This window comes from Perna viridis, chromosome 7, assembly GCF_037379345.1.
Source record: "Perna viridis isolate PV_CMFRI_1.1 ecotype Kerala chromosome 7, ASM3737934v1, whole genome shotgun sequence".
NCBI classification, from domain to species: Eukaryota; Metazoa; Mollusca; class Bivalvia; order Mytilida; family Mytilidae; genus Perna; species Perna viridis.
In genome coordinates this window covers 7,125,726-7,142,991 of record NC_142451.1, presented here as the reverse complement: position 1 = coordinate 7,142,991, position 17,266 = coordinate 7,125,726, and the positions used below count along the sequence as shown (strand labels likewise).

Sequence of the window (17,266 nt, the reverse complement as noted above, 5' to 3'; positions counted from 1 at the left end):
AACGCTAAGGCCATTTATAATTGCAACTTTTTACTTTTTCTCATTATAACTTTTCTTCACGTTCCTTATTCTGATATGGTTTCGGAACACATGAGATGACTTGAAACAGGAAGTGTATATTAGAGGGATATAATGTATACTTTCTTGCTTGAAATAATTGTGGTGACATTAATAGACATTTCTATCCCCTGTATTTCATCAACCCACTCTATTACCAAATGAAAAGGGCTTAAAAGGCAATGATTTACGTATAAACGCATGTATTATACCGAAACTTAATAGAATATACCAATTTCATGAAAGAATGCTCCTACTAAATTTTTCAAGAAGAAAGTTTGAAGGCTTTATTTTCAAATCCAAACACTGTCGTAAGCTTTTTCAAAGTCTATAAACAAAGTATATCCATTTTCTTGTTAAAACCTCAATAAGTAGATGTGACTTAGGACATTAAAGTGTTAACTGTCGATGGACATATACTTTCTAAAACCTGTGTATTCTTGGGTTATTTAATTGCAAAAAAATTTCATCAAACTGTTTGGGATTCATATGTTTTCCTCTAAAAATACATCTCTAAGTTCTTTACATTTTACTAGTTCATAAAAAAATTACTGCTCCATTTTGCTTGATGAAAGGCAAAACTTTATTATCATATGGCTATTTGGTTCGTTTTTTTAATGCTCCCCATCCCTCTTTTGGCATTTTTCTTGATCCAACCTATTCACATAGGGATGTTGACCAATGACCTTGCTTCTTGTTTCACGTTCACTCTCAGCATCTACCATTGACTTAAAATTATGAGGAGTACTTCAGTCTTTGAAAGTTATTTGCACTTTTTTAAGCTTTCTTTTTGCTTCTTTAACCTCATCGTTCCACCAAACTGGATGTTTCACAATTTATTTGCGTGTTACCAGTTTTTGTCTTTGGTATTACCGTTTTAATACACTTATTAATACAATCTTCGAATTGTCCATAACAAGCCTCAAATGTTTCTTGCCCATTCTACAGCATTTCCTTTATCTTTATTCACTTCATTCCATCTTTCCCAATTACACTTTCCAATATTCCATTTTGCCTCATTTTTCTGTATTTTGTCATTAATTGCCTTGTTTCCAATATTCAAAATTACCATTACACATAGATGATCAGAAGTAAATTTCTCATGAGTTTAAGTACTACATTAATTTACCATGTTAAAAATATTTTGTGATACTAGTACCAAATCTATCACACTGTCACAATTACTTAAAGTGGCCTGACCATCAGTAACGCATATCAAATTTGATTTTGTCATACATTGTTCCAACATTTCACCATGTTCCTTTTCAGTTTTATTATTCCATTCAAATTATTTTGCATTTTAAACTTCAACAGTCAATAAACTATTAAGTTTCTTTAATTTAATATCAAAGCATATTTTTTTCATTAAATCAGGTTTTTATGGTGCAATATAGTACCCATTAATTTATCTTTTTTGTTCTGTTGGTCTCTGATTTCTAAACATACAATCTCAAAATTAGCATTCTTAAGTTGTTTCTTTCATACAGCTATAAATTCCAAATTTGGTTTTATACATATTGCTGAGCCTCCCCTCGATTTATTTAGTTTTGGTGCACTAAAGATATGCCAATATTCAAATTTCAAGGGATTCTGGGGTGATTCATATGTTTCATTAATACACAAAATGTCTACGTCATAATCTCTTACAATGTCATTCAATGGCAGTTTTGAGGATTTAGCTATAGTAAATAAAAGTCTCATGGTGAATATTAATATACTAATGGTGTGATGTATTTTAAATGCAATTTCTGAATTTTCTTTTATTGATTAATTTTGATGAATTAAATAAAAAAAATTGTTTTGTTTTTTGTTTGTTTTTGCCAACCAAAAACAAAGTACAGCTAGGAAACCAGATGAAATCACCAAGAACTCTCCAATACTACATCATATCATGTACATGTATACAGGATAGAGAAAATGACATCTTCCTCATGACATGATTAGTTTACATGACAAAATCTGGGATTAAATACAACTAATGGGATATGAATGTTGATTTATTAGTCCCAGACGAAATTCATTTTAGTCAAATACTCAGCACTTCATTACATAATAGAAAAACTTTGGATGCACAAGGCAGAAGATTTTTTTAGGAATTTAACAAGTCTGATTCTAAAATTATAATTAAACTGATTGGTAATAGCAAAATATGTTAAAAAATGCAATAAACTCCATCATTGGTTGACAGATTTTTGGTTTGACATGGGTTGTATCCTTATTGTATGACTTAAGATGTACCGTGATTCTCAGTGGGAAGAATTAGGATTTAATTTACATGGGGACATAACTTTTTGTAGGTTTAAACTGGTCTGGAGCTGGCACGTCCGTTAACTGCTAGTAGTCGTTAGTTTGTACATTTGTGTAATTTACAATGTGTATTCAATTTCTTTATTTTCATTGTAACAAGGGACTCTGACCTTTTAGAAATGACTTTTTGGTGTTTTTAATCATGTACTATTTTTTCCACAGTGGCCAGATTTTAAAGGGGGAGGGCTGTGACCCTGTCATATTTTTTCGCACCTGTCCCAAGTCAGGAATTTCTGGCCTCTTATGTCTTGTTTTGTTTTCACCTTTATTTTTTGTTTATGTTACTTGAATATATAAAGGCAACTTTTTTGCTGTATCTCAGTATAATTATGTACATAACTGCAGTATTCATTTGTGTTCATATCAATCATCTTTACCCCATGAAGCACTTAAAAAGTCCAATTTAAAATATTTATCCTTTTTTATTTTTAGAATTTGGAAGAAGTACAGAACTGAAAATGTCTGTTCTTGGTGAACATCCTCATAGAATTTCAGAAAAAAATCTGAACTATTTGCTTAACTTAATTCATCTAGACATCAAAGGAAGTGAGATGACACGATTGGCTGCACTTACCATTATCCATCAGCTAATGACTACAAGTGATCCTTGTGGTGATGTCAAGGATGTATTCCTTAAAAATGGAATTCTTGAACAGCTACTTATTGAGTTTGATATTGGCTTTGAGTCGGAGGAACATTCTGTTTTTCTCAATATATCAATGAATATACTTTTTAGTTTGTCAAAACTTGGCGTGTGTGTCATTCAACCACTAATATCAGATCTAGTCATTCGTAGATTACTGTCCTTATTTGATGTTTTCTCTGCTTATTATTCATACACATCTACATTTACTGACAATGTAAAAAATCTTTGTGAAAACAAACATTTGATTGGTCAAGTCACTCCTCAAATGACCTCAGTGAATACTAAAGAAGATATAATGCAGTCCACTAAAGGCATTTACAAACATTTACGGAGGTTTCCAACAGAAACACATATGTGTGTTCTGTATGATACCCATGATCCTGAGAATGAGGTTCATATTACAGACCGCATCATTGCCAACAATCTTGCATGGCCATTGACAATTCAGGGTGAGGAATCTGATCAAAATGAAACAGAAGAGAATCAGGATATATGGAAGGACATTTTAGTTACTGATGTAATCTATGGACCCTACTTTTGGGCTCATCTTGGCATTGAAACTATTGAAAAAGTGAGAAAAATTCAGAATTTTCTGATTTTACAACACTCTTCAGGGCATCTGTTCAACAAGGCATGTGCAAATGGGGATTATGTTGTGGTGGAAAAGATGAGAGGTGATGAGACATGTTTTTTCAGGGCTCAGGTACTATCACAGTCAGGATCAGAGGTCAGAGTCTGGGCACTGGATTATGGATTTGTACTGACTGTCTGTGAGAACCAAGTATACAACCTGCCAGAAGAAGTTGATGTTCCCCCACAGATAAAGCTCTGTTGTATTCAGGGTAAATCATGCTACATTTATGTACATGATATATATACTGTAATTAATATTGGTATTAAATGTTAGAGTGATCAAGGGACCAAGTCAAAAGAAAATAATCCAGGGACAAAGACCAAACATGGAAAAGAGACATACACAACAAAGAACATTAAGTAACTAAAATAATACATATATGGTATCAAAAGCAAATGAGCAACTCGGACTCCACTAAAAACTGGGAGCATGGACCAGGTGCACCAGTAGGGTAAGCGACCTCTGCTTTTCTAGAAACACCTGTCGAGTTGCTCATAAAAAGTGGAGTTCGAGAGGAAAGAGGAAAGGAAAATAATGACATGATGAACAAATCAGTTTTCATGGTGCAGATGGATACACACTAACAATCCACAAGTTCATGATGGCGACCATAAAACTTCTGTGATGATTATTTCAATCTTGTAGCAACATAAACTTGTTCCAGAAGCCTAACTGTAAGAGCCCTAGCATGATATAAAAAGTGTGCATAGTAACGGCAAGCTCTGACATAACGTATGAGTTGTGATATGAAAACTCCATACGCAGGTGCTGAAGGGATGTTGCCACAGATGAAAGGAAAGTTGACAATTCTGAATAAAAGTCATTATGTTTGTTGTAAAGTTTGGTCAGTAGTTTTCCTTTACCATCGATCTCTAAGTGTAGGTCAAGATATAAGTCTGACTTCATTGTGTCTGTAGTAACCTTTATCTTAAGTTCTTTTGAGGTAAATACGATGTATCAAGTCCCCGAAACTAGGATTGTTTAACGATAGTACGTCATCTGTATAGCGAAAACTGAGATTAAAGGATCCAGCCAAATAATGTTCTTTCTTTCTGATCAGATCAGTTATTAAGTCAGCCTCATAATAGTGTAGGAATAGGTCAGCAAGTAGAGGAGCTCAATTTGTTCCCATTGGAATACCCGACGTTTGTTGAAAAAGTGTCCACCACACTGGATAAATATGTTTTGAAAACATCTTCTTCTGTATATTTGGAAGATGATTTGGAATTATTTTTTACAAAGTATGAGGAATCTCTACCAAAAAGTATATAATTATATCTAGGTGTATCATCTTTTTTGGAGAAACAAGGATGTATTATGTATTTGAGTTGGGATTTTAACTGAGTATAAAAATGTAAATGAGCTTTCTAGTGATGCACATTACACTGTAAAGCACCTTCATGTATTACCTGGTACACGTACATGTAAGCATGGGATGGAAATTCATCTTTAATAACAGGGATGAATCTAGAAAATTGACAATGGACTATTAATTGGGCATTATGATATGTGAAAAATTAATGCAACAACACTTAAAAGAGGCTTATCCTATCTAAACCTTCTTCAATTCCCCCGGCCTGTTTATGTGATATTTTTTATATAAAATTTACATTTTATTGAACTTATTATATATGCAACAATTTACCATTGTTTTATGGCTACTTTAATGTATACAATTATATCTTTACAGGTGTGGGGCCCCAACCAAGAGATGTAGAGATGGTCCAATTGTCAGCTGCTATACTGTGTAATCTGACATCAAATAGTCTTCCTTGTAGTGAGCTTTGTTAAAATTTCATTAAATTAAAAGGAAGTTATCATTTTTCAATGACATGTATGTACACGTCTCTGCTTTATGATCATGTGAAATTATTATCAGAGCTCTGTTAAATACACCCTTTGCTTCTAAAAAGCATAAGACAGCAATTAATATTGTTCTAACTTGCTGAACCACTTTCCTGAAAGTAAAATCTTGTTTTACAGGAAAGATTATAAAGAATCTAGATGGCTTTGACCTTATGGAGAGGATTTTAGAGAGATCTCCCCATCAAGGTATTATCAAGGAGGTACTACAACTGATTATTAACATGTCTTTTGCTGATCAGAACAGAAAATGGTGGCATGATACTGATATCATATCAGTTTTACTTGGTGAGGAGCCAATAACAATTATAAATTTTTCACTGGTAGTTTTTTTTCTCTTTTGAATTACTTGGTAATAGGATTTTTCAAACTAACCAGTAAATAGGTAAATTTTGATAAAATTATAAACAGACAATAATTGGATACAATTCTTTTCAATGTTAATTGTGTTTTAGTTAAAGTTACTATCAACGATATATACTGCATGTTGATATCATAAACATGGGTGAAACAGATCAATAACCATTGATCAGGCTCTTATGAAGTTGAAACTATAGAACATCTTTTGTGGAACTGTGATATAGTTCAGAATTTTTTAGAAGAAGTTTTTAAGTAATGAAATAAGTATAGCGTTTACAAAGAAGAATCTCATATTTGGTGATACTTCCAAAAAAACGAGAAAATGGTGTAAGCAATTTTATTTTACTGAAAATTAAACAGTTTATATAATTCTGTTAACATTTAGGAAAAAAAACTTTTTCTCAGTTTTCTCAAATATTATTCAGGATCTGTATAACATTGAAAAATCTGTAGCTGTTAGATACAAGTAACTTGATCTATAAGTCCTTATATTGTTTCACAAAAAGTTTATCTTTTACATTACATATAATTGTTGAATGATTGTGTAAATTTTACTTGAAAATTGTAACATGGTATAGCCACACTTTCATAGAGAATAAAGTTAAAAAAAAAAGAATAACAAATACGTTTATTTATTAAAGTAGAAAGTTATATAGTTTCCTGATTTTAATTTGCTAGTTCACTTAAAAACATACATGTTCATTTACTTGACCAATTTAACATTCACACCTTCTTTCGCACATGTAATTCTCACTCTCTTTGTAGGAAAGTTACAGGATATAACTAATAAAAAAGCATTCCCTGACATTTTGTGTTGCCTTGTCAACTTGCTGATAAGAAGTGATGAAGGAAGGGCAAAGTTTTATCATTGCCAAGGTATGTTGTGACAAAGCTTGGTGGAGGTCTGATGTTTTGGAACCTTCCATTTTCCTGGATGATTTTGATAATTTTGTGTTTAAATTTTGAACTATTCAAAGTGTAGGAAAAGAACCCTTTATTATAACTTGGATATGAACCTCCCTTTATGTTGGATAAATTTCTTGATCTACTCTTTACTCTGCAATGTCATGATGTTTGAATTTCTGTGAAAAATTTGAAAAAAAGGTCTTTCTCAAAATGTACATCTCTACCAGCACTGATGTTAGGAACATAAATAGTTTTAAACCATAAGGTAACTATTGGCAAAAGCTTGAACAGGTTTAAGCCTGACTCTCAATCTTAAATGGAGTAAAACACATTGATTTTGGACTCACTAAGACCAGTGAACGTTCAGGCCACTTTTTATATGTCTTTCTATATTGGACATGTTATGGTGTACCAGTGTCTGTTCGTCTGTTGTTCACCCTTAACACATTAGCTCAAAAGTGCTGCCACTTATTTTTTTGTAAAACTTTGGGGGAAATAAGTCATTGAAATTTTGAATTATGGGAGTTTATATGTTTAATAATTGGGATGATTTTCTGTTTTGCGTTTATAACTCAAAGCCCTTGCAGCAATGTCAATGAAACTTTTGTGATTTGACTATTGATATTACATAAGCTCATTAAAATTTTTTGTAAATTTTCAATTTTACAATTTAGAGACTTTGTTCATTAAAATTGGGGAATTTTACACTCAGTAGTGGTCACACCAATTTTCACCAAACTTTCGAAAATAGTTTATCACTATTGATGTTAGCTCCTTTTCAGTTGTTATGAATTTCTAATTTTCGGTTTTCATGTTTTTGGACTTTATTCATAAAATTGAGGATTTCCCATTATTGCACTATAACTTGAAAATGCTTTAAGCTATTTCCATGAAACTTTGTTGAATTGTTTTTTTTTTATTATTAATGTAAGCTCCTTTTTGATTTTTTCATACATTTGTATTTTGTGTCAAATATTTGATTACAATCCAAATTATAGAGCTATAGCAAGCTTTAGTTGTGTGTTCATATTAACCGCTTCTGTTCAGGGTTCAACCTCTTCAGAATATCTAGCTGCACCCCACAAAATATTTATTTATTCATGAAAAATCATGAGTGAGGGAGGCATTAATTTTTTTCATTGCTTCAAAGTGATGAGGATAATTTTATCGTAATTTACCATTCAAACGAATGATAAAAGAGGTGCTTTGGTTTTTTTTTGTAATGAAGAACCCTTAAAACAGACAATAAGAACCAAGGAATTAATGTTAACTTAAGGAGGTAGACCTAGGCTAAGAGACATAACTCTTGAAATCATTGATATGTTTGTATCATATTCAATTTCACCAAAGCTTTTCAAGCTTTTCTTTGAAACTGAATGAAATCAGTCCAAGTTACTTTGATGCTTACATGAAATTGATGTAAAATGGTGAATACAAACGTTCCAATGATTTGTAAGAGTTGCGTCCCTTACCCAAGTTCTACCTCCTTAACCATATTCTTTTTTTCAGGTATTGATGTAGTATTGAAGTTGATAATAACTTTGCCGGGTAATGGGCAAGTTTACAGGGCCTGTATACACTTACTGAAAGCCTTTGTTCAGAAAGTAAACCCATCGAGCAATGAACAGCCACAAGCAACGTCTGTACAGCAGCTTGTTAGAGGAAATCATCCACCTCAGTAAGTTCTTTGCTTTACATGTCCATATCAGACCATGTATCAGTATCAAATATCAAGCACAAGAGCTGTGCTCTAGATTGATATGGTGTGAGGTTTGATGCAAGGGGCGATATGAATCAGTGCAATGTAATAATCTTTTTATCACATTTTTGAATAAATACAAAAATACTCCAGATGATTATTTCAAGTCATATTAGAATGTAATTTGTTTCGTTTATAAATAAATTATTTTATTTATAATTAGAAAATTGCTTTCTTTACTGTTTAAGTTATCGTTGATGATGGGTAGGTATCAACTATGTTGCCTTTAAAGACAGGCCAAAAATCAGTTATCACCCTAAGACTGATATTGGCTTGTAACTTCCAGTGTAATTAAAGGAGGAAAAACGATCTTATCACTTCCAAATATGTTATCAGTTTTGGAAGTTAAAAAGTGAGTTCAATTAGAATTTCTCACACCAACACATAATAACACTTAATATATTGTGATGTTAAAGTGATGATTTTGAATATCAATTACAAACAAAAAGGAAACTTGTTTGATTGTTGTGAATGACTGAAGTATAGTTACTTATGTGGAGAATGATTGCAGATTTAACTAATGCACAGAACAAGTTCTGCACACTTGTTAAATCTTGTAGTCCTAATTATTGACCCATGTAACCCTTTCCAATTGATTATACTTTAATAATTTTTGTCAATAATTCCTTATTTAAAATGAAGGAAAGAAATTTTAAATTTTGGTAATCTTAGTTTAGTACTAAACCAATTTCAGTATGGTACTTTCATGAATTCAGGATTTCATACCAAAAAATCACTTATTTCGCCAACATATGTACTATTGGGCAATTCCCATGATTCCACACACAAAAGGTAACACTCTTTAAAAAAGAGGATAAAAATTTCACTTAGCCCCTTTCATGGTCGTCATGCCAAGTTGTATAGAAATAAATATACAGTCCTTCAAAAATTAGACACCATCCAAATTAATATATACATTTGTTTTATTTTCATATTTTACTGCACCCTTTTATCTTGTCTACATTCTAACACTCCAAGAGGGGTACTTGTCAATATTTTGACAGATTTCCTTCAGGGAGGGGTTCTGTTCAGTACTAAAAGTATCAAGAGATGGATAAAATGTTTGATGAAAATTATGAATATTTTCCAAAGACATCTACTTAAGTTTTGTGATAATGTTTGTGAAATATAAAAATCTTACATACTGGTACCTACCTATCCTCCTTGTTTCAGTTGGAGCATAATGTCAAAAATATATCTCTCCACTCAGCACATTTCCTTGCTATAACTTCCGCTTCACCTCATGTCATCTTCAGCTCTTTTAACTCATTTTCAACAGTCCTTCTCCAGATTGTTTTTGGCTGACCTTTTTGTCTTTACCATTCAGTGTCCATCTAATTGCTGTTTTCTTGGAGTCTGAACTTTGCATTCTCAAAACATGTCATAACCATTGGATGTATTTTGTTTTTGTTAATTTGGACTAACAGGCAGGTGGATTCTGCCATTGTGAATAGATTGTTATTTTATATTGTATTTGGGCAAAGTATTCTGCATGATTCTATATGGATCTATAATTACTGGATTGTTAATCCTTTACAGGGAGTTGTCAAAAGTTTTAAGTACAGAGGAGACTCTACAAAAGGGAGAAATAGAGTATTTAATACCAGAGGATAGGCTTAAACAGGTATGACATAAACCACATCCTGTAAAAATTGTAGAGCAACAAAAGAGTATTGTTTAAGCTAATCTACTCCATGTATATATAAGTAAACATATAGGTGTTTAGCATTGATAAAGTGGTGGGGGCAGGACAGTACAAATTTTATATATAATGAGAATAGGTATGGTAAATATGTCAAAGAGACAATCTCACTGTGATTAAAATGTAGCTAAAGGCCACCCACTGGTCTCAAAAACAATGAGGAAACCCTCATACCACAGTGCACGCTGCAGCTGGCCCCTAAACATTATTATACACAGGCGCAGCTAAAGAGTTGCCCCTATATATTCAAGTAAAATGAAATAAACCAAAGGTGAAAACGAAACAAAACTTTCTGGAGCCAGGAATTCCTGAATTGGGACGGGCGCAAAAAATGCAGCTGGATAAAAGTACTTCAACTGACTACAACCCTCCCCCTTTAAAATCAGGCCATAGAGGAGAAATATTACATATTTAAACAAACCTTAAAATCAGTCCAGATCATTTTAAACCTACTAAAAGTTATGTCCCCATCATATTTTAAAATCAATCCCAATTGAAAATATACATGCAACGTAAAGAATATTTTAAACATATATTCAGTATTTTTTGTAGTGTACAAATACTATGCTGAGATTATTTACCAGATATCCTGAAGACTTGTCAGTTTAATCATCTGCTGGCATTGATTACTCCTGAAGACTTGACTGTTTAATTATCTACTAACATTGGCTTCTTCTGAAGACTTGACTATTTAATTGTCTACTAGCATTGTTTATTTCTGAAGACTCGACTGTTGAATCATTGACTAGCATTGTGTACTTCTGAATATGCGCATGCTTAATCATCCACTAGCATTGATTACTCCTGAAAACTTGTCTGTTTAATCATCTACTAGCATCGACTTCTCCTGAAGACTTGACTATTTAATCATCTTGTAGCAATGTCTACTTATATGAACTCCTGGGCCTCTGAACAAGTATTTACAAGCATTGTAAGGTACTAACACCTGTAACAATGACATATGTGTATTATATATTTTAGCAACTGTCCAGTTACACTGAAGGCGACAGTCCTCAAAAAATACAATCATTGCTTACACAGCTTTCTTTGGAAAGAAGTAATGGTATGTTTATAGAAACTGTTTTAGATACTTTAGTAACACTCGGCATAATTACTTGTACACATTTTTCAGAGCTTGCTTAAGAGACTTGTTACATACATGGTTAGGAGTGGTACAGTTTCAGTTTACAGAATTTTAAATTATCTACATATTTCAGAAATATACTATTTATTGCAAACAATTTTGAGTTGCAATGTTTTGCTCATTTTTAGTTATTAGTCCATACAATTTTTCTTTTGTTTTATTGCGTGTTAGGTTCATTCAAATTTTGAGCCAAAAGGATTGAAATCTTGTATAAACATTCTTAATTTTATCTTCAGATTTGAAAATGCCATTGTATGGTAATAACGGGGAAATGAAGGACGAGAGACAGTTTACATTAGGTATAGTTTATTCTGTTGTTATCAGGCTCTCCTTCATTCCCTTTGAAGGTGCCTATTGTCTCTGTTTTTGCAGAATAAAAGGAAATAATCACCCCCTCATCATTTTATTTGGGGAGGTTTGTACAATGTAAAGAAACTACCTCATTACTTTTGGGGAATACATGATATGACAATGGTCTCTTTCTTTCTTATTTTCATGAAAAAAGGCCTGAAAATCCAAACTTAACTTTCCTTTCCTTAAAGGGATAGAGCAATACAATAAATGCTTGCCTGGTCTGCCTGAAGCTTTTGCCCAGATTATGTAGGTGTTTAGTAAACACAAGTTTAAAAACATGGAAGCTGTCTTACATTGACTCCTGCAGATATTGGGTTTACAAAGGTTAAAAAACATGAAAGCTGTGATTTATTGACTGCAGCTGATATCTGGTTTACAAAGGTAAAATATGTGGAAGCTGTCATTTATTGACTCCAGCAGATATCTGGTTTACAAAGGTTTACATATATTGAATCTATCATACATTGACTCCAGCAGATATCTGGTTTACAGAGGTTGAATTCGTCAAACATTGACTCAAGCAGATATCTGGTTTACAGAGGTTGAATCTGTCATACATTGACTCCAGCAGATATCTGGTTTACAGAGGTTGAATCTGTCATACATTGACTCCAGCTGAGGTCTGGTTTACAGAGGTTGAATTTGTCAAACATTGACTCCAGCAGATATATGGTTTACAGAGGTTGAATCTGTCATACATTGACTCCAGCTGATATCTGGATTACAGAGGTTGAATTTGTCAAACATTGACTCCAGCAGATATCTGGTTTACAGAGGTTGAATCTGTCATACATTGACTCCAACAGATATCTGGTTTACAGAGGTTGAATCTGTCATACATTGACTCCAGCAGATATCTGTTTTACAGAGGTTGAATTTGTCAAACATTGACTCCAGCTGTTATTGGATTATTTAGGATTTGGTTTTGACAGTTTTTGCTCTGTTTATCTAAGCCTCTTTTAGAATATCTGTCATCTCAAAAACACCATAAAAGATGTTCCTACCTTTTAGTGAATGCTCACTGAAATTTGTTCCTTTCTGTCTGTTTTTCTCTTTTTAATTCTTTAAACAATATTTGTAGATAAGATAGTGGACTTTCAGACAGATGCCTTCCATGAAATGAGACCAAATAAAAGCTTGAGTAATGTATCTTCCAGTTTGATAGCAACTTATGTCTGTGGAATGCTTAATAATCGTAAGTATGAGGATAATAGTAGCTTTAAATTGACAGGATGGTAGGCTGTGATGATAGACAAAGATTTGTTGTATAATATTTTGAACCCTTGTTGGTCACTTATCTTTTATTGAATGAGAGAGTGAATATCACAAATATTTCATAAATCTAGGAAATCTGGAATTAAGTTTTAAAATTGTAGTCAGAAAGGGTTATGACAGTAAGGGCCATTTTTGGTCCTACTTACAAATTGTACACATATTTAATTCCAACATTTAAAGCAAAAATAGTTTTATAAGGTACATGAAATTTCCTACTTAAAGGGTAATAACAAAATTACCAAACTGATAGGCAAACTTTATACAATAAGTCAGTGAACACATATGAATTACAATTTTTTTTATCAAATTTTCTGAAGAAGCCTTTACAATCATAATTGATATTAGGGTTATGTTTATCGCAGGAAAAGGAGGAGAGATTGTGTTTGGTATATCTGCAGGGTCTAATGTGGTTGGTGTTAAAGCTGTGAGAGATGATCGGGATGAATTTAGACTTGGTGTAGACAAAATGATGACTGACAAGTTATCTCCCCCTGTCTTACATTCCCTTTTTGATGTTGTGTACCACAAAGTTGTAAATGAAAACAGGGAACCAGTTCCAGATGTTTATGTGATAAGTAAGACATTATATAAATGATATATTGCTAAGAGGGTGATAGAGCAGTTTGTTACCCCAAGAAAATCTTTGGCACCCTTAAGCTTAGCCCAGGATGACAATGTATTTTCAAGAAAAAACAAACTGCACTATCACCCTCTTAGCTATATATTATTTACTTTATAATACTGAAGGTTCCATTTTCAGGATTGAGTTATAGATAAAAAATAAATGTCACAGTCTGAATAAGGCAGTTTATTACTCTTGTAATACAGCAAATTGACATGAAGTATAAGCAACCAAATTGTTTTTTTTATGTATTTCTTTTGTGACTTAGTTTTTATGAAGAACAGAGGATGCCATTTTTAATTCCCCCGTCAACAAGGCTAATTTATACTACTCTGTGATTCTACCTTCCATTCATTCATGGATTCATCTAATTTTAATTAAGGAACGTGCCAACCAAAATCTTTTTAAAATTTAAACACAAATCTGTGGACTGAAATATGTATTGAGTTAATTGATGCTGTGATTTGCAAATCTTCATAAGTTATGTCCCTTTTACATGAAGAAGGATCTTATATAAGTGGACTAAAATACAACTGAAGATTAATCATCAAGTGTCAAAAATGTTAATTATGAATTTGGAGACTTGAATACATAACAACTGAGAAAACATAGAGACTTCTGAAAATCTTTGTATTAAAAGGACAAAAGAATTGCTTAAAGTTCGCCAAAATTCAGATATTCCATTCATTTGGTACTTTTTGGTCATTTGCCAGTTATATTTCTTGTAAAGAAATGGTGTCCATACCCAAGAAACAACTTAATCCTTAATTAATACTGTAATTTGTATCTTGACATATTATCCTGGATATTGATATATTCAAATAAACAACAAAATTGACAATTCTCAGCAGATGTGTTCATGATAATTACATCATAATGGTGCCATGAATGATGTATAATTATGGCACCATTATTACATCATTATCATGAACTAAAGCCACAAAACACTTATTATAAATATATACATATATATATTTCATTAATGCCCCTCCCCTTTTTAGAGGTTCATAGTTAATTTCTTGGTTCTCAGACCAGTTTTAATATAATGCAACGAGGGAGGCATTTCTTTTACTCTTAATTGCCCCAAAAAGTGATGAAGATGCTCTTAGCGAGGTCACATAAAAAAAAAAAAACAATGAGAAAATTCCTGAAATAATTTTATGTGGTCTATCGTTTCTCTAATTTATTTTCATTCATTGCCTATTTATTTCCAGTAATTAAAGTGAAGCCATCTAAAGGTGTGCTGTATACCATGAAGACTGGTAATACTAGTTACATTAGGTTTGGATCAACAACCTCAGAGCTATCAATTCAGGCAAGATATGTAAAAATAAACTGTTCACAGTGGAGGATCTAAGGGGAGGTTTTTGGGGTTTCTACTCCACTTTTTGTTGGCAATTGTCCTCCATGAAGCATTGCGATGGGACATGGAAATGGCGGGCATCTGTCCAGGTTTTCCACACTTTTTTTTGTAATGCTCCTACCAAATAAGTTTATTTTTTTTGTATGTAATCTTATTATGTAGAATTACAGATTAAGTCGACTTTGGTTATGGTTGAATGATTTTTACAGAAGTTACGGCCCTTACAGGACAGAAAATTTCAGTGAATTTCAAGTTTTCCGCTCCTTTTTTGTCTCTTTTTGAAAGAGTAATCAAGGGAATCAAGGTTAAAGCAGTAATCAAAAGAATGTAATCCAGTCATATTTTGACGCAATATGTTGATGTCTTACATTGACTTTACTAGTCTTATTATATTTTAATATGAACACATACATGTATTATGTAAAAGAAGTTTTATTTTCAATAATGAATTCTTGGTATTTATTACAGGATTTGAGAAATTTAGTCATTCTGGAAGAGGAAGACAGATACAGATCTGAAATCATAGAACTTAGACATAGACTTCAGGAATTAGTGGATGGATAACTATCTAATTAAACAGACTTCAGGAGTTAGTGGATGGATAACTATCTAATAAAACAGACTTCAGGAATTAGTGGATGGATAACTATCTAATAAAACAGACTTCAGGAATTAATGGATGGATAACTATCTAATAAAACAGACTTCAGGAATTAGTGGATGGATAACTATCAAATAATTTCTTCCTTTTAAAGCAGACTTCAGGAATTAAAGTAGATAGCTATCAAAGAAATTTGCTTTTTATTTTAAACTAAATTCAGGAATTAGTGAGTGAACTGATTCTTTGTGAAACAACAGATATGCACTGGACTATACTACATGTACTATGAACCATTAAGGCGACTATGATGACCTTTCTCTAGATTCATTCAGTATTCTTTGATTTTTTTCTTTACAACTTTCATTGAGTATATTGGTACATATTTAATGCTTATTTTTAGGAGTGTTTGCATTGATAAGGTGCTGTTCAGGATTTTTTTAGTTGTTTATCATTTTAAAAATGTTTAGATGTCATACAGGATTTTTTATATAAAATTTGAAGACATTTTAATTTGCTTGTATCATACTTAGTAATACAGTTACAAAGGTTAAAGGTTTTAATTAATTTATAATTATTTGAAATCTCTTTAAAAGTCTCTTAAATTTGTGATGGTATGGTGCTGTCATTATAAACTTCATCATACACCATCTGTAGACAATTTGGTTTCTGAACTATTACATGTGTGTAAGTGTATAGATTCCAATGAATTTGTACCACTTGGTGCCAAAGAACTAAAAGGAAAGCTACATTATTAGGTTGTGTCTTGAACTATTTAGGAATTAAGGCAAAAAAGGAACTAGAAGCAAATATTTATGTGTGATGTCCTAACAATAACTGTAGGGAGTGAAAATTTTGAATCGCAACTTGCTATACCACAAAAGGAAGACTTATGACTTGAACGAATTAAGTATAATTGGCCAAAAAGGGACCAAAAACAGGTATTTTCTGATTGTCTTGTCAGAATTAACTTTTGTCTGGTCAAAATTAACTTAAGTAAAATAATATGGATCTCCAAAAACTTGTGCTTTAACATGTATGAAGTGCCCTACCACAATAGAAATGCTTGGATTTATCTAAGAAGTTCTGATTGGAACTATTTAGGAATTTTGGGCAAAAACAAACATTTTCCTGTTTTCTTGTTAAATCTTTTATAAAAGTGTTTGGATACATGTATCTTTGAATCATATTTCAAAACTAATAACTGCAAATTAAAGGTATGGATTAAAATAAAGGGTTACGGTCCTTACCTTTTATGAATTAGGGGCAAAAAAGGGATAAGCAATAAATATTTTCTTCAACTTTCTATGATTTTCTTTTTTCTGTTTTCTGTAATTCCATATTTAAAGTTCTTTAATTACTTTCATTCTTGTCAGAAGTTTTTACTGTGAAAGATTTAATCAACCTCTAAATACATTCTGTGATTCATTTTATTTCCTTTTTTTGTATGACTAAATTTCAATGTCTAGCCAAGAATTTTTTACTATAATGGTCAATCCTTATCATCAGTTGATTCAATTTTCTGTTATCTTAATTGTACTAATTGTACTTTACAACAGTTACCTCCCTTAATGGTGTTGCGGTGTAACCAGGCAGTGTGTTAACTAAAAGAAGTAAGTTTACCCAAGGGTTTTACCATGGTTTTCCTTATTTTTAATTTCCAGGGGCATATCCGA

At 32.2% G+C, this 17,266-nt stretch overlaps 1 protein-coding gene across 4 annotated transcripts; it reads left to right on the top strand.

The window, feature by feature from the left end:
* Positions 1-121: 121 nt before the first annotated feature.
* LOC148611129 (uncharacterized) lies at positions 122-17,266 on the top strand. Of its 4 annotated transcripts, none has more exons than XM_088591291.1 (13): positions 134-236; positions 2,797-3,852; positions 5,335-5,421; positions 5,628-5,795; positions 6,633-6,743; positions 8,283-8,451; positions 10,072-10,156; positions 11,216-11,297; positions 11,615-11,677; positions 12,814-12,927; positions 13,370-13,582; positions 14,844-14,944; positions 15,461-17,261. In XM_088591291.1, exons 2-13 carry the CDS (start codon positions 2,823-2,825, stop codon positions 15,554-15,556), a joined length of 2,319 nt encoding a protein of 772 aa, XP_088447417.1. In that variant the 5' UTR covers positions 134-236; positions 2,797-2,822; the 3' UTR covers positions 15,557-17,261. The 4 variants fall into 4 exon arrangements, with proteins under 4 accessions (XP_088447418.1, XP_088447417.1, XP_088447416.1 ...); XM_088591290.1 differs by having other exon boundaries at positions 148-368; positions 13,406-13,582; positions 15,461-17,264; XM_088591289.1 differs by having other exon boundaries at positions 174-368.

Excerpts from the sequence above, each read along its gene's own strand:
- LOC148611129 (XM_088591289.1), top strand. The coding sequence starts at position 305 with ATGCTCCTACTAAATTTTTCAAGAAGAAAGTTTGAAGGCTTTATTTTC. Across the intron at positions 11,298-11,614 it reads TTCTTTGGAAAGAAGTAATG|ATTTGAAAATGCCATTGTAT; the intron begins GTATGTTTATAG and ends TTTTATCTTCAG. Across the intron at positions 13,583-14,843 it reads TCCAGATGTTTATGTGATAA|TAATTAAAGTGAAGCCATCT; the intron begins GTAAGACATTAT and ends ATTTATTTCCAG.